This window comes from Felis catus, chromosome A1 (assembly GCF_018350175.1).
Source record: "Felis catus isolate Fca126 chromosome A1, F.catus_Fca126_mat1.0, whole genome shotgun sequence".
Lineage (NCBI taxonomy): Eukaryota > Metazoa > Chordata > Mammalia > Carnivora > Felidae > Felis > Felis catus.
In genome coordinates this window covers 105135839-105160883 of record NC_058368.1, presented here as the reverse complement: position 1 = coordinate 105160883, position 25045 = coordinate 105135839, and the positions used below count along the sequence as shown (strand labels likewise).

Sequence of the window (25045 nt, the reverse complement as noted above, 5' to 3'; positions counted from 1 at the left end):
TATACAAATTTGGCAACTCCAAAGGCAATACTTCAGGAAAGGAATACACACAGACCCTGCAATTTAGTGCTATTGTAGAGTTTATCTGGAGCTATACAAGTACGTATTTTCACTCACTTGCTCTTTCTTTTTCTTTTTTTTTTTAATGTTTATTCATTTTTGGAAAAACAAAATTTATTTTTGAGAGACACAGTGCAAGTGGAGGAGGGACAGAGAGAGAGGGAGACACAGTATCTGAAGCAGACTCCAGACTCTGAGCTGTCAGCACAGAGCCCGACACGGGGCTCAAAATCATGAACCAAGAGATCATGATCTGAGCCAAAGGCTGACGCTTAACCAACTGAGCCACCCAGGCACCCCTTACTTCCTCTTTCAATGATTCTTTTGGTTGTGAGCTATTTGGGTACAGAAGCCCTGTTTATATATCTTTCTTCCCCAAACATCTAAGTAGCATCTTACTTACTGTAGGTACAGAGAAGTTGAGTAAAATCCAGTTAGCATTTTATATACTTAATCTGCAAATACTTTAAAAAATGAAACTAATTGTTTGATATTACAGAAAGGATCATGGAGCTAACAATCTTCAGTGTTAGGGGCTGGTTGTTTTTATTGTAAAATAAAAATATTTTATAAAGAACAAACGGAATGATTACTTTTATGGGCGAATCAAATTTTATTGGTTTAAATGTGAAGACATTAAAAGGCCTTCAGTTACAAAATAAACATATATATCTTCTCCGTGCAACCTAATACCGGCCAGGGTGCCCTCTTTTCATTAGCCATTCAAAATTTCTTCCAGGTTTGGAGGCTCTTGTCCATCATTATATTCTTTATAACTCAGAATTTTGCTACACTTTGAGACTTGTTTTTATTTGTTTTAGAAGCAAGACCCATTGGCAAGCCAGGGTTATGGCATGTGGCTGACATAGAAACTTTTCCAAATGGATCTGGGCCTAAGGCAACACCCTTTCATTAACTGACGCAAGTTTTTACATCAACCACACTTAGTAAATAATAAACACATCCCTAAGGAAGAGATGCACTTTTTCGATAAATTGGAAAAAGAAATGGAGGCCATTTGTGTGTGTCATTACATTACATGTTAATTATACTTTTTGTAATATATAACACAAGCACCATCTACCCTAGTCTCTCCAAAAAAATCTTATTTATTTATTTATTTATTTATTTATTTATTTATTTATTTATTTTGAGAGAGAACAAAGAAAGAATGAGAGAAAGAGAGAATGTGCGCATGTGGGCGCATGAGCAGGGGAGGGGCAGAGAGAGAGGGAGAGAAAGAATCCCAAGCAGGCTCTGCACTATCAGCGAGGAGCCTGATGTGGGGCTCGAACTCCCAAACTGTGAGATCATGACCTGAGCCGAAACCAGGAGTCAGACGCTTAACCTACTGAGCCACCCAGGTGCCCTTCCACAAAAATTCTTATAAAATTCTGATGTAAGCAAACTTTGCTAGACAGACCTTAGTACGCAAAAAAAACTGAAAACTTCTTCAAAAGTTTCTAAAATTATATAACAAAATGTATCAATTCACAATAAATCAATAAATGTTGATAACATTTCTGTCCTTTTTCCTCTACTCACTATCTCCGGGAGTGACTTTGCTCTCAGGGGCCAAACCCCACTGCCCAGGAGGAGAGGCAACAATTAACATTGGAGTTTGTGCTGTGCACTACACTGTTTACAAAGTATAATATTGGGAAATGGGCCAGTCCCTGATCTGAGCTTTGCTGATTCCCACAGTCACCGTGTCTGACATGAAAGCCCTGCTAGGTCATCTCTAGAGCGTCGAGTACAGCCCACTACTGGTTGGGCTCCACCGCTCCTGTGAGTTTTAAAGACCCAAGAGGGAAGCCAAATCTCTGTTTCCTCCAACAATTTGAGAAAATTGCTCCTCTGTGCTCCCTGGAGGTTTTATCTGACCTCTGGACTTATCTGATGTTTGCAATGCAAATACGCTTCACTGATTCAGGAGAACTACTTGCTTAAAGATGGCTTGCCTAACTCATGGGCTAGGGTGAATGGAAATCAAAATACAAACGTAAAAGGAGTTTTAAAGGCCGGAAAAATCCATGAAGACTGAAGTAATTATTGTTATACCTAAAATGAATGAAGCCCTCTGTGTGTGTGTGTTGGTGTGTGTATGCATGCATGTATGTGCATCAATAGGGGCAGAGGTCAAAACACAGACTGATTTAGGGGCGCCTGGGTGGCTCTGTCGGTTAAGCATCCGACTTCAGCTCAGGTCATGATCTGCCAATTCGTTGAGTTCGAGCCCCGCGTCGGGCTCTGTGCTGACAGCTCGGAGCCTGGAGCCTGCTTCAGATTCGGTGTCTCCCTCTCTCTCTACCCCTCCCCTGCTCACGCTCTTTCTCTTTCTCTCTCAGATACAAAATAAAACATAAAAAAATTTTTTTTAACAGATTTATTTATTTGTTTATTTACTTTGAGTATAGTTGACACACAATGTTCCATTAGTTTCAGGTGTACAACATAGTGATTCACCATCTCTATACATTATGCTGTGCTCACTATAAGTATGGCTAGCTTCTGTCACCATACCACACTATTACCATATCACTGACTTTATTTCCTATGCTGTGCCTTTTCTTTCCATGACATATTTGTTCTATAACTGGAAGCTTGTACCATTTTGCAACACCCCCCCCCCAACTTTATTTTGGGAATTAACAGTTTGTTCTCCTGTTTTTTTTTTTAAACAAGTATTTAGATTTACATTTGTTCTCCTGCACCCTTAAGGAACATATATTTCTAGTGTGAACGACAGGTATTACCTGTTCAGATAAGGTTTTAGCCTTTTCTTCTGCTTCCTTCAGGCAAATCTCCAAGGCCTCAAGTTGCGCCAAAGTAAACGCCATCTGTCCAGTTTCCAGGGACTCTTTCTTTAAAACAATAATCAAATATTATTTTGTGATACGGATAGCTTCCTGAGTGCATCTCAAACAACTTTATGGGCTAAGGATAGAGTTAATAAACTCACACAAATCATCTCTTTTTCTTCAACACAGTAATTTAAAAGAGTGAAATGTTATAAAAACAATGGTCTTACTCAAGAGTTTAGTGTCTAAAAGGAGGGTAAAAAAAATGCTTATTAAATTGTGACAATGAACAGCTTTAGAAAGTTAGACTAAAATTATCCACACTGGAGTTTGGTTAGTTTGCAGCTTTTTTTTTTTCTTGATACAAACAGAACTTTTCTTCAAGAGGCTAAGACCAAAATTTCACATTCCTAGTGAGAGATGTCACCTAGAGTGCCTCTATTTTTAGCATTCACCTCTCCTGAGGAATAGAACCATGTAAACTCAGAGAAACCTGCTTCCTCTGATTGCCACCTTCCCATCCCAAGGTTCATTCAAGCAAAGATACCACAGGGTTTGGAATCGGCTCATTCTTGCCCAGAATATGGCTAATAGGATTCAAGTCAGCAGAGGTATATGTAGACTTTGCCTCTCCAAGTTGTTCTGAAGTTGCCCTTTCTCATCCACAAGCAGGAGAGTATACACAATTGGTAAGGAAGTATCAGTCACAGGCCCTTCCCAGACAAGAGCACTTCCTAACTACTCTGGCTATCCCAACAATTAATAATTACACAGCAATATGAAAACTTGAAAGGGGAGGCCTCATATGTGCTAGGATTGTGACCTTCCTTGTGAATTCCTTATGAATGCGCAGGCTCCTCTAACTGCCTCCAATTAACCCTATAAAAAGAAAGAACTGTGTTCTTTCTTTCTTTTTTTTTTTTTTTTTTGGACTGGTGCTTTGTATTTTTCCTTTGGTCTAGGATCCCACCATTTTTATATGTGTGTGCATTTCCTAATGATACAATAGAGCCATCTGGTGGTAAATGGAACCAGCCATAAAGATCGTACAATTGTTCATACAGTACTTTCAACCCTAGGACCCTGCCATGGGCCTTTGATAAAATGAAACTCCATAGGATGCAGGGCAAAGAAATGGTGCTATGTTCCAAAACAGCCTGGTTCCTAGATCACACACGGCTGCGTAATCCCCCTCTCACACACCCCCTGCACCAATCAGACTTTGGGGGATGAACATCTTTGGCTAGAACAATGATATTTGGAATGAATCATTGATCCTCAGCATCCCATAATGATTCCAATACATTTCAAAAGTCAGTCCAGAAAAAAAATCTTGAAAAATTAGCCTCAAAACAATATTCTTATATATCTACAGCTGTAGATAATTCATGCTGTGAAACATTTTATGCAGAAAGGGGAAATTTCAAGAGGCCCAAATATTCCAAAAAGATTGGGGTTTCCAGATCTAGTTGCCATTTCCAGGGAAACTCTTCCTGTCTAACGTTTGATCTCAAAAGGTAGTTTCTTAAATTTTTTGTGAGTAGATCAAGTGAGATCAAACTAATCTGTTTCTCTGGGTCTTTCTCTCCAAACATCCCAAATTTCCCCAGCCAAAAAGGACAATCATTTCCAGTAAGATAAAAGCATTGTAAGTCAAGGCCAAATGAAACAGAATTGATTGAAGACTGTTATTAAGTATCATAGGACTTTTTATGCAGATAGATTTAAGAAATTGCCATGTGTTGTGAAGTAGGGACAGTCCTGAGCAAACTGTGAAGAAGGCAGTCTATCGTCTGCATCCGTACTCCAGTATAAGCTGTCACTCTCCTGCGTTCCTATTCTACTTCCCCCTTAAGGGAAAGAGCCATAAGTGTTTCTACACAGAGGTAAAAATGGTTTATATAAAGGTAAGCAGTCTTTAATGGAAGGCAACCCCCACTTACTAAACAAAGGAATACAAATTCAATCAAGAATAATTTCAGGAATAAGCACATACGTAGGGTTAGATGTTTTAGAGGTGTGTGTGTCATTTCAAGGACCCTAAAGAAGTTAGGTGTCATTAGTCCTTATCCTAGTTTTGCAGGATACAAGGGCAGAAGACCAGCAGATGAGATTTCTACCATTAAGTTTATTCTTCAGGCACTTCTGGGCACACCCCATCTAAAGCCATTTGTGTTTATTATGAACGCAATCTGTCTTGGTGGTTAAAGTAATTGATGAGTGAATTATACAAGTCAAAAGTCTGTTAAATGCTGTCACATGTATGATTTATACAGGTGTTTGGGTTTTGAACCTGTCTGTGGATTTTCAAGTGGTGAATTCCAGCAATTCAATGGGAGTTCCAGTTTTTAACTTCAGCTTTTTGCCTTAAGAATGTCTACCTAAATATCAAACCAGTCATTTCAGTACATGGAACTAAGATAACCAAGATGATTAAACTAAAAGAATGGGACAGATTAAAAATCCAGTAAACTTTGGGGGCACCTGGGTGGCTCAGTCGGTTAAGCGTCTGACTTCAGCTCAGGTCATGATCTCACGGTCCCTGAGTTTGAGCCCCACGTCAGGCTCTGTGCTGACAGCCCTGAGCCTGGAGCCTGCTTCAGATTCTGTGTCTCCCTCTCTCTTGGCCCCTCCCCTGCCCATGCTCTGTCTCTCTGTCTCTGAAAAATGAGTAAACTTTAAAAAAATTTTTAAATAAAACATAAATTTAAAAATCCACTAAACTGTGATTACAGTAAAGACACTAGAGCATTATGCATGTGTGTTCAAGTTAACAGTCTTCTAATTGACAAATCTTATACAAAATTATAACAGTCAATTCTTGTTTAGTTGTAGAGTTTCCTCACTTGAGGATCTAGAGGAAAATCTATTCTTTTTTTTCTACTTTAAAACTTCTCGATGTCACTAAGCCATCTCAGTATCTTTTCATCATCCCCTTCCTTACTTTTAAGTACGTCAGTATTTCTTTATCTTCGGATGACCTCCCTCTTCTTCCTCAGCCATACACACTCCTTCCCCTCCTCAGGACTGGTTCAAGGTCTCTGACCCAAATCCTTCCCCGGCCTCTGAATCCATGTGCAATATGTAGAAAGGCCCATGCCTGCAGAAACCAGACTAAACAGCACGGAGCATTTAGTAGGAGCCCAGTAAGTAGTCATTGATGAAGCCGCAGCAGGCAAAGTTGGTGGTTACACCAGAGGGGCAGCCCTCTCTGCTAACAGTGGCTTCTTTGGGGAATATTCTCCATGTATCTGGTCTGGGACGCTGACAGGGATCAGAGCACTGGGGAAATTCTGTTTGCCAAAGGCCAGGTACAAGCTAGGGTAGCAGAATGCAAGGAGATGGCCATGGAATTGGGTGATGGTTTTTGTGCAGACTAAATATGGTAAAGCAGGTAGCTTAGACAGATGAAACGCTCACTTAAAGTGATTATTGGTCATTCCACTGCCCCAACTCCTTTAAAGAGAATCATGTGCTATTAAAACTTTCTAGCTTATTTTTAAACCCTAATAAAGAGAATGTCCTCAGAGAGACACTTAAGTAAGAGTAAATGATGGAATGATAACAGTGGGAAATTCAAGTATGCGGCGAGAACAAAGTTAATAGGTTAAATATGTGCATGTGTGTTTATTTAAAAGTAACATGGCTGATTAAAGGTGTGATTATAGCAAATAGCACTTTCTCAGAAGAGCTTTTTGACATGGGTCCAGTTAAGACGATTAAATATTTCCAGCAGTCTAAAAGTTGTAATGTCCAGGGTTCCAACAGCGGCCTCTCCTCAGTGACGCAGTAACTTCATGCCCGATAAAACATGCTTTCAACACATTTCTCAGTGGTCAAGCTTCCGCTCAACGTCTCTTCTATTTACTACTGCTTTCCCCCCTGCTTAACAGGCACTGGAGGCTCTAAACTTCTTTACCCTTCTACAACCTGCTCGTATCTCTCATGCTGATGAAACTTTTTCCGTAGGCTCCCACCTCAGCCCCTTACTCTGGACAGTTTATGTCATCCCAACCCCATCTTCGGTGATCAGCATTCATTTTACAGTGGAAATTTCATCATCCTTGTGTCCTTTTGTGCTTAGCTTTTGCAATAGTTTCTTAGTCTCATTTGCCAATTTCTACTTAAGCAGCAATTTAAAAAACTCAGTTTTTCCTGATTCCAATCCATTCTAATGGAAACAGTATTCCTCTGTTTTCGAGTTGCTGAAATAGTCTAATACGAGGTTTTTTTATTTAAAACTTGGACAAACTACAGTTATTGCCAAAGTCCAGTGAAAAGATGGTTCCAGAAAGTGCCTATCAGTATGACTGGGAAGAAAATAGCCATCGGGAGGATGACAGATGAGCACTGACTAAGGACAACACTGTTTGTAATCTGGAAGGCCATATTCTGGACCTGACCACGTGACCTGAGCTGTGTGACATCTGGGCTTTACTTCTTGGGGCCTCAGTTTTTCATTTTTAAATGAAAAATGTGTTGGGCACATCTCAGCAGGAAACAGAAAGTCATTCCAAAGGAGCGATTAAGGGGAGTTTAATGAAGGGACTATTTACAAACATGTGGGCACAGTTAAGGGCATGAAGAAAGGATGGTGAGACACTCCCAAGAAGTGCCAAAGATTACCTTTGCCTCATCTTGACCTGAAGGGAGTCAAGAGCCTGAAGAGATAATGGCAGCATATTATTAGAGAAGCTAGAAAGAGAGCTTGAGCAGGGGGCCATGTCTATGAGCTGACAGCCTGGGTAGAGAAATAGAACCACAGCCAACCTGTGCTTAGTCATAATAGTAGATGGACCAGTGGAATAAATAGCCTGACCTCCCCTTCTCTCACCCTGTGCTCTTCTCTGTCTCCGTTGGGCTGAGTCTACCATAAAACCAGAGGGCAAGAGCTCCTGAATGACAAGTTCAAAGAGACCAGCTTCCCCAGAAAAGAGCAGAGTGGGGGGAGGGTGGAGAGTAGATCTGGAAGTGGAAACGAAGAAACCTCAGACCACATGAGTTTAATTGTATTAGCGCTTCCCAAATGCTAGCCCATTGATCAGTATTGGTTTGTGATAACATTTCCACCAGGAGCAAGCAAAAGACGGAAGTAAAATTCTTTAAAAAAATATGAATTTTTCATGAAGCCAAATGTATTCCATTTAAAGAACTGTCCTTTATTCTGAGATTTTGATCATTCTATATATTTTGGTGTTAAGAGCATGTTTCTTTAACAAATGATGGTGATAATATATGGAAATTATTCTTTTAGTGTTTTTTTCTTCAGAAAAATTGAAAAGTTGGCAGTGCTATGAGAACTAATCCCAATTATGTTGGAGGTGGAAATTTGTGTGGGTTTAGGAAATCTAAAAGTATAGAGACCCTCTGTCTAAGTCATCTTTGTTAAATTATGAATTGAATGTTTTATAAGGCAGCCTTTCCTGAACTTTGGTCTCTGAATTCCCCAGGTCTAAGTCCAACATGGACCTGTACAGTCGATCAAGTTGCCATCGCAAAGTTCCAGGATACTACTTTTCTAGAAAAAAAAACACATTTCTAAAGGTCAACCTTTCTTCCTGTGTAAGGTTTCACTATTTTTTCATTTCTATAGCATCACTGATAGAAAAAAGAATAAAAGAAGAGGGATTCAAAAGGAATTGTTGACTCAGATATTAACTTATAAAAAGACTGTTGCCCTGAAAGTTAAAGAGAAATGACCATGTGACATTTGATAGCTTCATAAATAACTAAATAATGGCTTACCTGAAACTCTTAACAAGCTAAAGTGTCATTTTAGTTCAGTTCAAAGCATTTCAATTCATTAAATTCAAAAAATATTTATTAAAGACTCACTATTTGCTGGATACTATGCTAAGCAATGGAGAAACTGGTAGTAACAAGACCGACAGGATTAATACCCTCACCAGATTTCTTAGGCTTAGAATTTCTCTCCAATACAAAAATTGAAGGATTTTAGTTTTAATGTAAAAATCAAAGAATGTCAAAAGTTTGGTAGTTAGTTCAATATTTTTATGCTCACTCATAATATACAGTTCTTTGCCTTGGGGACTTGCTCTTTTCTCTTTGATGAGGACTCTGATAGATGTTAGAAGGAGGTGAGTGGCAGTCCTAACCTTTTTCAAAGATTCTAGATCCATCAGAAATCACATTGCTTTATAGCTTCTTACCATCAGAGGAGAAAAGGTCCCTAGTAAACAGTGTATCTACCATTGTTTAAGGGAAAATTAGCCGGAAAGCAGGGACTGGGTATGAGGATACCTAAATTTGAGTTCATATTATGTTACAGAATTTGTTCTGTGACCTCCACCATTTTGATTTTATGGGACAATTTCTTAGATATGAGAGCATCACAAACCTCTTTTAGAACCTAATAATATCTATGAATTCTCTTATTAGAAAGAAAAGTGTACATGCATGTTTTGCATGCATGTGCACGCAAACACACACACACACACACACACATACACACACACACACACACACACAGCACACATGACCACCATTTTGCATGTAATTGTAGACTGTTGAAGCCACATTCTCAATGCCATCCCTATAGCCCAAATTAGGGATTCCTTGTTTAGGAATTGATTTATATTCTAGCTACCTTTAATTTTTATTCTAAAATAAAATACCAAATTTTAATGAATGAGAATATCACTATGTTCTTGCTGCCTCTACTGTACATCACACAGGTGAATAAAAAAATAATCTTTTTTTTTAATGGGGGGCCTGGGTGGCTCAGTCGGTTAAGCAGCCGACTTCGGCTCAGGTCATGATCTCACGGTTCTGTGCTGACAGCTCAGAGCCTGGAGCCTGCTTCAGATTCTGTGTCTCCCTCTCTCTCTCTGACCCTCCCCCGTTCATGCTCTGTCTCTCCCTGTCTCAAAAATAAACGTTAAAAAAAATTAAAAAAAAATAATAATCTTTTTTTCCTAGGGCTAGGGAAATGCCCCAAACTCAAAACCTAGTTTGTCTTTCTGGAAGGTAGAGCAGGAAGCACACCTTCCCCGGAGGCCTGGTTCTGGCAACTGCTGACTCACAGCAGCCAGTGTTCACCTATCCTACCGAACATTTTAAGTTTAATAATGACATCGTATTTCACTCACAATAAAAAATTTTAAAGAACATAGGTAATTTGCTATTAAAAACGGATTTTGATTTCTTAAAAAAAATGAGTGAGAGAAAAAATAGAGACTTATTTAATGGATATAGAGTTTCAGCTTTGCAAAATGAAAACGTTCTGGAGATTGGTTGCACAAAAATCTCAACATGCTTTGCCCTACCGCCCTGCACACTTTACACATCATTAAAATGGTCCGTTTTATGTCATACATATTTTACCACAGTTAAAAATAGTATAAAACAAATGTATAAACAGATAAATAATGGAGTAAAGAAATTAGTTGATGTTAAAAGTGGCTCAAGTGTTGTTTACCTACTTCACAGGATTGTTGGGAGAACAAAATGACAAAATTTGGATGTTTATTTCTTTAAGAAAAAGTGCTCAGGGGATACTGTTTGTTTCTAAATAAAATTTTTGTTAAGTGGGACATGAAACAAATACCTTTCCCAACAGTAAAGATAGTGTTTTGAATCATTGAGTCTTTCTGTAACAGGATTATTTAATTTTTTCGCACATCAGATGTAGGTTTAGACTTTGAGTACTTTGAAATATTAACCAACAACGTTTTCATGTCCCCACTCTATCCCAGTGTTTTAGGAAATGCACTTGCATCTTCTGGTTAGGATTTTTGGGTTAGCTTATAGGGGAGGTGATAGCCTTTTACTGCCCAAGTTAATTGTGGCTTTTCACACTGTTTGGTGAATAAATTATTGCCATACCATGTAAAACAAACAACAACTGTCTCACAATTGAAAGTGTTGGGTGTGAAGGTAGTTTTTTTTCCACCGGTGAATTTTAGGTTCTAAATAAGTAAACTTTAAAAAAAATTCCAGAAAAGTAACTGTAATGATCAGAACTTCAGTAGTCTAATGATATTGTTCCAGAACCTAGCTAGAAAATCCTCAGCTGAACTTGATGTTCCATGAGAAACCTTTTCCATGAGAAGCCTTCCCCTGCCCCCAACATTTGTACACACTCCTCTCTTTACCAAGATCTAAAGGAGAAATGTCTCACAGATCCTTTTAGATCAGATAAAAGTTCAGTAACAGTTTCCATAGTACATTCCAACATGATAAGGTAAGCAGAGGACAGATGGGAGAGCTCTCTTTTGCTGTGAATTTCCACTTCTTTTAAGGCCTCTCAGTCAAAATATGACTAAGGAGCATGGCCAGAATATCTAAGAAGAGGGCACAGCATGGCCAACATTAGCTACCCAGTAGGCTCCAGCTTCCTCATCTATGAAATGAGAAGACCATTATAGCTAATTCATCTTGCACCCTGAGGTAGCCATTTATCATGCTGTCTCGATGGCCTAGTGTCCTTCTGTTTTTGGAAAATTTCCCATCTCACGAATCCCATCTCTCCAAAGTGTAAAAGCCAGGAACGCCCTCCCAAACATCCTTTGCATCCAAGATGTAGGCGTGTGACTTAGGCTCCACCAATTAGACGCACCAGCCTGAGCCTTCAACGTAGAGGAGAGTGGTATGAAAAAGGTGCCAAATAGAACAGAGTCTGGGCAGGTAGACAGGGTCATCCTGTTTTCAGAGGCTGAGGTGACAGAAGACTTAGAAGTAATATCTCATATTCAGGGGAAATGACAGGTGAGGTGGGGCCTGTGCCCAGTGGCAGCAATAGTAGGTACCTCAGCAGAATCTGGTGTGATTAACTGACCGTGGTTTCCACACCTAGTTCTCTGACTCTCATGGACAACCTGTTGAAATACCTAATATCCTTCAGTAATTCATTTTCCACTTAACATTAACTAGAATGGACTTTGTTGATGTGAGATGTGGATCTATTACTTACTGTGTGCATGACTAAGTGAGCAAGTTAATTATTCTGAGCTTCCATTTCCTCATCCATAAAAGGGGAGAAAATGATAACTTGGTGGAGGCTGCTGTGATAATTAAATGTGGTAATTCAGAAAAAATACTTAGTGTAACCCCTGAGCCATAGAAGAAGGTTTTTTCAAAAATCTTCCCCTTTTTAATCTCTGGGGTTTTTTTTGTTTTGTTTTGTTTGTTTGTTTGTTTGTTTTTTATGTTTCTTTTGTGTAGCTTCTGGGAGCTTGCAGCCTAGGTAAGATGCTGAGGTTTGATTATGAAGGCCAGAAAGTCTTAGAAACTTGACTGGTCTTCCTATTATATGACTGTACCTAGCCTGATTACTCCTCATTAGAAAAAATAAGTCAGTATGCATACTGTAAGAGCAAAAATTCAAAATGTAGTAGAAGAAGGCTCAGCCTCTATACCCTCTTCCACCTGCTAAAGCAGGTTTTTACTTGGCTGTCTCCATTTCTTCTCTTTTTTGACTTTCTTGCTAGCCTTTTCTCTTTTGAGATGAAAAGCAGAGAGAAGAAGAGCAAGAATATGGACTAGGACTATGCAAAAAAGTTTTCCAAGGATTATTTTTAAGTTTATCTTTTATAGTAATTTCTACACCCAATGTGGGTCTTGAACTCATAACCCAAGATCAGGAGTCACATGCTCTTTTGACTGAGCCAGCCCAGGCACCCCTCAAGGAATTTTGGGGGCAAAACTTGAGACAAGCTGTCTTGTGAGATAGAAACTTATGGAAAAAGAAAGATTTAAAAAATATATTTATCTGTGAAATTTCTCCATATATACTAATTAATGCAATTTCATTTTCAATATACCATCAGAGTTCATTAGACCCAATAGTAGTTTTGAGTTTCTTTTTTTGAGCTCTTCTATTCTTAAAAAATCTATACTTCATGGTTTTTATCCTATTTTTAGAGATTTTTACAAAGAACAAAGGGAATATGTACATTAATTTTTAAAATAATAAAATTATATCTGGCAATTATCAACACATCCACTGGAGCCTTTTATAAAGCTAACATATATTGTGTGATCTTAGTGATCTTGTTTTTCCTGCATTTTAAACATATTGCTACTGAATCATTGTGGGAGTTATTTTTTATCATCATTTATCAATTACTTCCAACTATGATTTAAAAAAAGAAAAGGCTAAAAAAGGAAGCCAAAGAATTGTGGAATTAACTGGAGGTACAATGCAATGGTAGAATTAATAATCATCCTTCAATTTCTTACTGTGATGCCAAAATCATTGCATCATCTCTCAAGGCATGAAAGGAGAGATGCTATTTCTATATTTTTGGCTTTCAAATTTTTTTTTTCAACGTTTATTTATTTTTGGGACAGAGAGAGACAGAGCATGAACGGGGGAGGGGCAGAGAGAGAGGGAGACACAGAATCGGAAACAGGCTCCAGGCTCCGAGCCATCAGCCCAGAGCCCCACGCGGGGCTCGAACTCACGGACCGCGAGATCGTGACCTGGCTGAAGTCGGACGCTTAACCGACTGCGCCACCCAGGCGCCCCTATTTTTGGCTTTCAACTAAACATGGTTGAGAATGCTGAATTTTGCATTGTCCATTCATAATGCCCAAACAAAAGAAACTTGACAGAGGAGTGCATTTCCTAGTTCTGAGACAAGTTAGAAGATGAAATAAAGAGCGGCACTCTTGATCAGCGCTGTCCGTTGCGCTAGCTACTAACACTACGTGGTTTTTGAGTACTTGAAATGCGGTTAGTTTGAAATGAGATGTAAGTGTGAAATATACCTAAGACTTGGAAGACCCAGCCCAATATATGAGAATGTAAGATATCTCAATACATTTTTAAAATAATTTTTTAATGTTCATTTATTTTTGAAGGACAGAAAGAGAGCAGGGTAGCGGCATGGAGAGAGGGAGACACAGAATCCCAAGCAGGCTTCAAGCCGTCAGCCCTGAACCAGACGCGGGGCTTGAACTCACAAACAGTGAGATCATGACCCGAGTCGAAGTTGGACGCTTCACTGACTGAGCCACCCAGGTGCCCCTCGTAATGAAGTTTTTAATTGAGTACGTGTTAAAATGACGGTATTTTGGATATGTTAGGTTAAACGAAATATTACTAAAATTTACTTTCACCAATTTAAGTTTTTAATGTAGCCCTTAGAAAATGTAAAATACATAGATAACTTGCACTATATTTCTATTGGACAATGTAGCTCTGGACACTAATGTTGACAATGGAATTAATCATGTAAGTGAAATAGACTGTACGTTGTCTGGTCGTGATTTCTAGAGACTCAGATGAATATCGTCAAACTCATGAATCAGTGAACGATAAACCACATTTCTGAGGACAAAATAGGAAATAGAGTATTCTCATAAAAGACAGAGTAATATCACACAATGTCTTGTGACAACTTGGACTTTCCTTTTTTGTTAAGAAATATGTGCAACCATATTTTTCTTTTATGATTTTTACATGCCAAAATTTTTTCTGGATAACAAAGGCATTGACTATGTTCAAATTTTTATCAAAAATTTTAATGAGTTTTTTAAGTATTTCTTTATTCTTCAGTAAATTCTTCAAAAAATGACTTTAGGGGCACCTGGGTGGCTCAGTCAGCTGGGCCTCAGATTTTGGTTCAGGTCACGATCTCTCAGTTGGTGAGTTTGAACTCAGGTTCTGTGCTGACAGTTCAAAGCCTGGAGCCTGCTTCAGATTCTGTGTCTCCCTCTCTTTCTGCCCCTCCCTAGCTTGTACTCTGTCTCTCTCTCTCTCAAAAAGTAAATAAATATTAAAAAATGACTTTAAAAGTAAAAAAATTTAGTTGGGTTTATTTGATCCAGATGGTAAATGATGATGACTATTTTCCTTGTATACTAAGGGTTAGGAACCTGAATAATTTGAAAGTTACCTTGTGGGTACTAGACTGTTTCTTTTAAACCACAAATTAGTTTTGAGATTGGACCATTTGAGTCTCAGCATTACATGTTAAGCAGTCACAAAGAAAGTTATTATGGGAGGCTTTTTTTCTGGATTTTCAGAGACATGATCATCAGAAAAGAATGTCAGAACACATCTGAAAGCAAAAATCCCAAATGCTGTTTTATTCAGAAGGAGAAAAATTAATAGGATTCAGAATATAGTCACCATGGACCTAGATATTTCTATTTTAAGGAAGATTCCAAGTAGAAATAGCCCCTAGGGAAAGCGGGCTGTTCTAGAATTTATAGCATTTTCCTTAGGCATTTGAGGGAAGCAAAACAGAGCTTACTCCTTTCCAAAGAATGTTTCTGAACCACATTTAGTTTAAAAATATCTTACAATTTAATTTTCCTTTGCATTGAGTGTATGATTCAGGAACATTTTCTTCCCTAAGTGAAAAAGAAACTATATGTCCAGTTTTTCAATAACAAACACATGAGAATCATTCACATATTTATTGAGCTCCTTTTATGTAGAACCCAGAGCTCAACCCCAGGGGATAAAGATGAGTTAATCAAATTCCCTACCCTGCAGGATCTCATCATGTGATAGAGGGTGAGAAAAGGAGGAGAGAGAAGGTGGAGTTCAATTTTATGGAATAAGAAAGGAGAAAGGAGAAAAGACATGTATTGAGATCATCTCTGCCATGGATTTTTTATATATTATGTCCTAAAACTTCAGACATTAGAAAAGGTATAAAAATAAAGTGAAAATTATCCAGATTCTTACAACCCAGAGATTGCTGCATGTTGTGGATTGAAAGTGTCCCCTGCCCAGTCAAATTCATAAGTGGAAGTACTCACTTCCAGTGTGATAGTGTTAATAGGTGGGGCCTCTGGGAAGTCAAAAGATTTAGACATAGTCATCAGGGTGAAGTCCTCATGATGGGATTAGTCTCCTTAAAAGAAGAAAGCAGAATACTCTGTCCCTCTTGTACCTTTTCTCTCTCCCTCTCCTCTCCTTCCTTCCTTTCTCTCCCCCTGCCGTCTTCCCTCTCCCCACCCCAACAGTAGGAGAATACAGCCACGAGGCCGTGATCTTCAAAGCCAGGATCTAACCATGCTGGCACCTGTCTCTGACTTCTCAGCCTCCACAACACTGAGATGAATGTTGTTTAAGCCACCCAGCCTGTGGTATTTTGTTATGACAGCCCAAGCAGATGAAGACCACATTTGGCACATTCCTTTCCTTTTTTTTTTTTTTTTTTTGGTGCATTACTTTCTGGACTTGTGTGTGTATACCTGTAATATGCACAATGTGTAAAATATCGATTCACGCTATACACGGTTAGACATGATTAATTTGGAATCTTTTGCAATTAACACTATGTCCTAGGTATAATCTATACTTGAACGATGATAGATGTTATATTCCATATATTTTTTAAGTAAGCTCTACAGCCAACATGTGGCTTGAACTCACGACCCTGTGAACAAGAGTCACATGCTCTATCGACTGAGCCAGCCAGGTGCCCCCATATTCCATAATTTCTAATATTTAAAAAGACCACATATTTCAAGGTCACAATAAATTTTACTGTGTGCATATAGTTTTCCCTGCTATTAGAGAACCCTGTACTAAGCATATTTATACATCTTTATGGATTTGTTTTTTATTTTCTTAATATAACTGATAGAAATGGTACTGGGTTTTAAGGAGTGTATACTTGATACATATTTCTGATTACATCTCCAAAATTAACACTCCCCCCAAGAGTATATGAGAATCATAGTCTTCTTACAACTTTGCCAATAATGACATCTTCAATACTTTTTTTGAGGTATAATTGACATATGATATTAGTTTCATGTGTACAATAAAGTGATTTGACATTTATATACATTGTCAGCTGGTCAGCACAATAAATCTAGTCACCATCTGTCACCTTACAAAGTTAATACAATGTTATTGACTGTATTCGCCATGCTGTACATTACATCCCCATAACTTATCTATTTTGTAACTGGAATCTCGTACTTATTAATCTTCTTCATCCATTTTACCTACCACCCAGCCCTCATCCCCTATGGCAACCACCAATCTGTTCTCTTTATCTACGAGTCTGGGTCCTGTTTTGATTGTTTATTTTAGGTCCCATAGATAAGTGAAATCAAATGGTACTTGTCTTTCTCTGCCTTACTTCACTTAGAATAATGGCCTTGAGATCCATCCGCGTTGCCCAAATGGCAAGATTTCATTCTTTTTAGTGGCTCAGTAATATTCCATTGGATATATGTAGCACATTTTCTTTACCCATTCATCTGTTGATAGACACTTAGGTTGTTTCCATATCTTGGCTATTACAAATAATGCTGCACTGAACATGGAGGTGGTATATATCTTTTTGATTTAGTGTTTTCATTTTCTGTGGATAGATACCCAGTAGTGGAATTGTGGGATCATATGGCACCTCTGTTTGTAATTTTTTGAAGACCTTCATACTATTTTCTATAGTGGCCGCACCTATTTACATTCCCATACACAGAGCACAAGAGTTCCCTTTTCTCCACATCCTTTGCAACAGATGTTTTTATCTTTTTTATAATAACTATTCTAACAGGTATTAGATGATATTGCATTGTGGTTTTGATTTGCATTTCCCTGATGATTAATGATCATCATGTGCCTATTGGACGTTTCTGTTCTTCTTTGGAGAAATATTTATTCACATTCTCTGTCCATTTATTAATCAGTTATTTTGTAATTGAGTCTTATGAGTTCTTTACATATTTTGGATATTAAAACCTTATCAGATATACACTTCACAAATATCTTTTCCTCCTCAGTAGGTTGTCTTTTTATTTTGTCTTCTTGTGCAGAAGATTTCTAGTTTGATGTAATCCCATTTATTTATTTTTTGCTTTTATTTCCTTTGCCTTTGGAGTCAGATCCCCAAAAAATCACTAAGAATGATAGCAAGGAGCTTACCCGCTTTATTTCTCCTAGAAGTGCTAAGGTTTTAGGTCTTAGATTTAAATCTTTAATCTACCTTGAGTTGATTTTTGTATTTTGTGTAAGATAAGAGCCCAGTTTCATTCTTTTGCATATAGCTGTCCACTTTTCCCAATACCATATATTGAAGAGACTGTCTTTCCCCCATTTTATATTCTTGCTTCTTTGTTATAAATAAACTGACCATATTTATATGGATTATTTCAGGGCTTGCTATTCTGCTCCATTCATCTCTGTGTCTGTTTTTATGCCATTACCATACTGTTTTGATTACTGTATTTTTGTGGAACGGTGTAAAATCAGGGACCACGATACCTCCAGCTTTGTTCTGCTTTCTTAATATGGTTTTGGCCTTTTGGGGTCTTTTGTGGTTCCATACAAATTTTAGAATTTTTTGTTCTAGTTCTGTGAAAAAAGTCATTGTAATTTTGATTGCATTGAATCTATAGATTGCTTTGAGTAATAGGAACGTTTTAACAATATTAACTCTTCCAATCTGTGAGTGTGAAATATGTCCATTTTTTTGTGTCATATTCAATTCCTTTCATCAGTGTCTTAACAGCTTTTAGTGTAAAAATCTTTCGCTTCTTCAGTTAAATTTATTCCTAGCTATTTTACCCTTTTTGATATGATTGTAAATCAGATTGTTTTCTTGATTTCTCTGTCTGATAGTTCATTATTAGTATGTAGAAATGCAGCATATTTCTATATATTAACTTTGTATCCTGCAACTTTACTAAATTCATTTACTGGTTCTAACAGTTTTTTGGTTGACTCTTTGGGTGTATCATGTCATCCACAAATAGTTTTACTTAGTCCTTTTCAATCTGCATAGCTTTTATTTCTTTTTTGTGCCTAATTATTGTGGCTAAGACTTTCAATATTCTGTGAGTAACTTTGGGAATGTGACCATCCTTGTCTTGTTCCTAATCTTAAAGGAAAAGCTTTCAGCTTTTTACTGTTGAGTACGATGTGAGCTTTGGGTTTGTCATAAATGACCTTTATTATGTTAAGGTACATTCTCCATATCCACTTCATAGAGAATTTTTATCATAAATGAATGTTGAATTTTGTCAAATGCTTTTTCTGCATCTATTGAAATGATCATATGATTTTTATCTTTCATTTTGTTATCGTTTATTCAAATTGGTTTGTGGATTGGAACCACTCTTGCATCCCTAGCTAGAATAAATCTCACTTGATTATGATGTATGATACTTTTAATGTATAGCTGAATTTGCTTTGCTAAAATTTTGCTAAGGATTTTTGTATCTATGTTTATCAGGGATAGTGGCCTATAATGTGTGTGTGTGTGTGTGTGTGTGTGTGTGTGTGTGTGTGTGTGTAATCTCTGGTTTGGGTATTGGGGTGATCCTGGCCTGCTAAAAGGAGTTTGGAGGCTCTCCCACCTCTTCAATTTTTTGGAGAGTTTAAGAACGGATAAGTATTAAATCTTTGAATGATCAGTAGAACTCACTAGTGACGCCCTCTGGTCCTGGACTTTTGTTTTGGGGAGGTTTTTGATTATGGATTCACTCTCCTTACTAGTAATTGGCCTCTTCACATTTTCTATTTCTTTATGATTCAGTCTCGAAAGATTATAAATTTCTAGGAATTTATCCATTTGTTCTAGGTTGTCTAATTTGTTGGCATTTAATTGTTCATAGTGGTCTCTTTATGTTCTTTGTATTTCTGTGATATCAGTTGTAACTTCTCCTTTATCTCTTATTTTATGTATTTGAGCCATCTCTCAATTTTTCTTGGTGAGTCTAGGTAGATTGTCATTTTTGTTTGTCTTTTCAAAGAACTAGCTCTTAGTTTAATTAGTCTTTTCTATTATCATTTTAGTATCCATTTCATTTATTTCCACTCTGATCTTTATTATTTTCTTCCTTCTACTAACTTTGGAGTTTGTTTCTTCTTCTTTTCCTAGTTGTTTTAGGTATAAAGTTAAATTGTTAATTTGAGATTTCTTTTGTTTCTTGAGGTAGGCCTGTATTGTATTGCTATGCACTTCCCTCTTAGAACTGCTTTTGCTTTATCCCACAGATTTTGGTGTTAATTTGTCTCTAGGTAGTTTTTTTATTTATCCTTTGATTTTTTTCTATGACCTGGTAGTTGTTCAGTAACATGTTGTTTAATACCCGTGTATTTGTAGTTATTCCAGTTTTCTTATAATTGATTTCTAGGTTCATGCCATTGTGGTATGAAAAAAAAAATTCTTGGTATTATTTCAGTCCTTTTGAATTTATTGAGAATTATTTTATGGCCTAAAATGTGATCTATCCTGAAAACGTTCCTTGTACACTTGAGAAAAATGTGTATCCTGTTACTTTTGGATGGACTGTTTTATACATTTATATATTAAGTCCATCTGGTCTAATGTGCCATTTAAGGCTGATGTTTATTGTTGATTTTCTGTCTGGATGGTCCATCCATTGATGTAAGTGGGGTGTTAAAACCCCCTACTATTATTGTGTTGCTGGAAATTTTTCCTTTTAGATCTGTTAATATTTGCTTTATATTTTTTGGTGTTTCTATGTTTCTATATATTCATAAATGTTATATGTTCTTACTGAATTGACCCATTTATCATTATGTAGTGCCTGTCTTTGTCTTTTATTACAGTCTTTTAAAAAGTCTTCTTAGTCTGATATGAGTATAGCTACACCAGATTTCCTTCTTTTTTTATTAACACAACATATATTTTTTCATCCTTTCATTTTCAGTTTCTCTGTGTCTAAAGTGAATCTCTTGTAGGCAGTACACAGATGTGTCTTGTTATTTGCCCATTCAACCCCTCTATGTCTTTTGATTAGAGAATTTAGTCCATTTACATTTAAAGTAATTATTGATAGATATGTACTTACTGCCATTTTGTCAGTTGTTTTCTGGATGTTTTGTAGTTCCTCTGTGTTCCTTTCTTCTTTCTCTCTCTCTTCCCTTCTGGTTTGATAACATTTTTAGTGTTATTTTAGATTATGTTTTCATTTTCTTTCGTGGATTTACAAATAAGTTTTTGCTTTTTGGTTACTGTGAGTGTCACATATGTCATCCTATGTATCTAACAGTGTATTTTAAATTAGTAGCAATTTAATTTTAAGCACATCCCAAAACTTTATATTATTGCTTCCTCCACATTTTATGTTTTTGATGTCACTTTTCACAGCTTTTTCTTTTATGTAATGCTTAACTAATTATAATTTTCATTAATTTTACTACTTTTGTTTTAATCTTCTTAGCAGCTTTATAAGTGGTTAGTCTACTACCTTGACACTATATTACCTTTTCTAGTGAGATTTTTCATTGTTGTATGTTTTCTTGTTTTTAATTAATGCCTTTTCTTTTTAGCTTATGGTAGACCCTTGAATACTTCTTGCAAGGCCAGTTTAATAATGATGAACTCCTTTGCCTTTTGCCTGTTGGAAAAAACTATTTCTTCTTCAGATATGAATAATAGCTTTGCTGGGTAGAATATTTTTGGTGAGGAGTTTTTTGTTTGTTTGTTTGTTTGCCCATCACTTTGATGTCGTAAGCCATTTCCTTCTGGCTTGCAAAGTTTCTGCTGAGAAAATTGCTGATAGCCTTATAGGGTTTTCCTTTTCTCTTGACACTTTTTCAGATTCTGTCTTCATCTTTAACTATTGACATTTTTATTTTAATGTGTTTTGGTGTGGCTCTCTTTGGGTTCATTTAATCTGAAACTCTCTGGAATTCCTGGACCTGGATGTCTGTTTCCTTCCTTAGCTTAAGGAAGTTTTCATCTATTTCTTCAAATAAGTTTTCTGTCCCTTTCTCTCTTCTCCTTCTGGGACCTCTATAATGGAATGCTATTCTTTATGTTGTTGTTAAGGTACCTTAAATTATTTTAATTTTTTAAAATTATTTTGTCTTTTTGGTGCTTTGTTTAGGTGAGGTCCACTACCCTCTCTTATAGCTTACTAATCCATTCTTCTCCTTTATCCAGTCTGCTATCAAATTCCTCTAGTGTATTTTCCCATTCAATTATTGTGTTCTTCAGGTCTGTGACTTCTATTTGGTACTCTATGTTTTCTATTTCTTTGTTGAAGCTCTCACTGCATTCATCCATTCTTTTCCTGAGTTCATTGAGCATCTTTATGACCATTACTTTGGATTCCTTATCAGGTGGATTACTTCTCATTAAGGTCTTTTTCTTTTGTTTGGAACATATTTCCCTGTTTCTTCATTTTGTTTGACCCTTTTGTTTCTTTTTTTAATGTTTATTTATTTATTTTGAGAGATAGCGTGAGCAGGGGAGGGGCAGAGATAGAAGATGAGAGAGAATCCCAAGCAGGCTGTGCACTGTCAGCATGGAGCCCAATATCAGGCTCGAACCCCATGAGATCATGATCCTGAGCTAAAACCAAGATTCTGATGCTTAACTAACTGAGCCACCCAATCACTCCTACACTTTGTGTTTATTTCTATGTATGACGCAAAACAGCTACATGTCTCAGCCTTGAAGGGATGACCCTGTGAAGGTGATGATCCTTCTCCTTCAACCTTGTCAAGCTCTTGGTTGTCTCTTGAACCTTTTGATTCTCTTAACTGCCTGATTTATTCTTGACACACCCCCAATGTTAGGTGTGTATGAAGACCTGTCAGTGATCCAAGGGGAGGAATCTTATTTAGCACCTAGTTTCGGGTTGATTGGAAGTCAGACCCTTCAGCAGCAGGTTTTAAAGTATGCGAATATATACAGTCCTGTGGGACTGCAATTGTAAACTCTGCTGGCTTCCAGACCAGGAGGTCTAAAGGTGTCCCCTGGACAAGAGTTGCAAAACTCAGGCCTCCAGACAAGCATTTAAGTCCCTTTCTGAGAAGTCTTATCAAGCTGTAGTGAGGCCAAGGGGATACCCAAGGATGGTATCCCCTTGCTTAAACTCCCTGGATATACCTCCTTAGCTCTAGATGAGAAACTCGAAGTCTATTCTTCAGGCTGAAGCTCCAGAGTAAGAAAATAGGCATTTTTCAGGGACGACTGGGGCTGTCTTTCAACCTGCTGTTTGTACAGTGCCCTGAGGATGGTGTCTGACCAGCACTGTCTTTCTGATTGTTACAGTCCCTTGGAGCTCTGGAGCATAAGTCTTCATGTGCCCCAGGTGATCAAGAGGTGTCCCCTGTCTGAACTGCACATACTCTCAGGCTTTAGCATGGCTGCTCAAAAGTGTAGTAGACAGGGCTTCAGAAGGGCAATGGGAAAATGTCTTAACTGCATGCATTTATGGGCTTCAGCAATACAGCAAGAGAGTGCCTTGTTTGTGAGAGTGTGCTACCTTTAGGCTGGGAGTAAGAGAACGGTACAACTGTTTGTGCTTACCTACTCCAGCTAGAGGTCAGGGAGCCTGCAACCAACTGTGCTTTCTGGCCTCAGCAAATGTCCCAACTGCTCACCCTTGCCTATACCACTGGGCATAGGAGAATAAACCTGCACTAGCGGGCCATGTGGTAAGTGCAACAATGGTGCCCCCAGTGCCTCCATCGCCGAGGGACGTCCCAGCCATCCCCTACCCCTCCAGCCACTGCCCCTAGGTCAGCAAGTGAATCTGTCTCAGATAGAGGCTAGGTACTTTTCAAGCTATATTTTCATTGGGTCTTGGGGTGAGTGAGACCACATGTGAGCTCTCCAAAAGCAGAACCTCAGTTTCCCATGGTGCTTTGGGACTCCTGGACGTCTGCCCTGTTGGTTTTCCAAGCCACATATACTGGGAGCTCATCTTTCCAGTGCAGATCCCAGGGGCTTGGGTGCTCAATGTGGGGCACCAATACCTTGCTCTTCTAGGAGATGTTCCTGTCTGGTGAGATTCTTCCCTATTGTGTTTGTGGCTAGGGGTGCGGGGCTTACGAGACTGTTTCTGCCTCTCCTATCCACATCATGTGGTCCTTTGATGCTTTGTTATAGAAAGCAGTGCATCTAGTTTTCACATCTTTTCAGAGGGAAATGATCCATATGTAGCTATAGATTGGGTGTCTTTAGGAGGGCCTGAATTCAGGATATTCCTATGCCTCCATCTTGGACCCCTTCCTCCTAAATACTCTTTGTATCTGTCACACTTAGAGATAAAATGTGATATCTAAGTTTTAAAATTTTTACTTTGTTTGCCTTCTATTATTTGGACATATTATTTGACATTTGTAAGTTTGGACAGCTTATTAGATATCTGTATGTCTTAAGACTTTTGTAAATTTTGATATGTGTCCTTTGTCCAATTTCTTTTTAAAGGCTAATTTTTTCCTCATTGATTTATATGTGACCTTAATATTTTAAGGATGTTGTAATAGATGTGACAAATATTTTCTATTACTTACTCTGAATATTTATAAATGCTTCATAAATGGATTGAAATAGTGGTAAGTGGTAAGTTTTCTTACAAGGTAAAGAATTTTCAGAGTCTAAATTAGCTTCTCATTTTTGCATATTATGCATAAATTTGTCCAAGGAGAGTCAACTTTTTGAAGAAACGAACTCTAATCAAAACTTGGAGAAATATTTGATTTCTCCAAGCCTCATTAAGTACAGATAGCACATCACATTGGTTCACATTATTAGACATATTTTCAAAGAACCAATTGACTCTGATACTTGATCTAACACAAACAGCTCTGCTGTTGACATGACGCCCTGGGGCTATTATTCCCAGCCGCAAATGTCAGTTATCAAAACAAATTAAACCAATGTTATCTAATCTGCCTGACGAGATTGAGGGCAGCCAGAGGCCAAGCTTAATCCCCGAGATCCTGAATCCTTTGTGCTTCTTCCTCCCGGATCCCTCTCCCTGTCCCAAGGAGACTTACTTCTTTGGGAAAGGCTAGATTGAGTAGCTGTCCTAGCCCTTTGGGAGGATATTCTCTCTTGGGGAAAATCTGAAGTTGTGAGAAGTATTTCTCTTCAGCCTGCAGCAACTGAAGTGTGTTCTCAAAGTCAGACTCATTGATTAGATGGTCCCAAAATACACTTCCCCTTGCCTGTCTTCCTTTGATCTAAACATTCAGGTTTTGGAAGTTGAGCAAATTTTACGTGAAACTTGAGTTTATTCAGAATATTAATTCAGGGTAAACCTGGAAGCAAATTAAGTATATGTACTTAATTTGTATCTATTTAAATATATATACATTTAACTTCTGTCCCCTTTTGGTATTTCACAACGTCCTTCTTGCCACACATACAAACTTCTCAACATTTCCACCCTCACAGAAAATAAAATGTGTCAGCACTACACAGCACAAATTGGCGTGCTTTCCCCAAATAATGCCTGTTGTTTGAAAGTTTTTGCCATTT

The 25045-nt window shown here is 37.8% G+C and overlaps 1 protein-coding gene across 4 annotated transcripts in view; it reads right to left on the bottom strand.

The window, feature by feature from the left end:
- CCDC192 (coiled-coil domain containing 192) overlaps window positions 1-25045 on the bottom strand; it is a 211715-nt gene that overhangs the window by 174184 nt on the left and 12486 nt on the right. For all 4 annotated transcript variants that reach the window (XM_019831645.3, XM_045058581.1, XM_045058565.1 and 1 more), the window contains exon 3: window positions 2817-2924. In XM_019831645.3, coding sequence (XP_019687204.2) covers window positions 2817-2924 — 108 coding nt within the window. The remainder of the gene's footprint in view (window positions 1-2816; window positions 2925-25045) is intronic.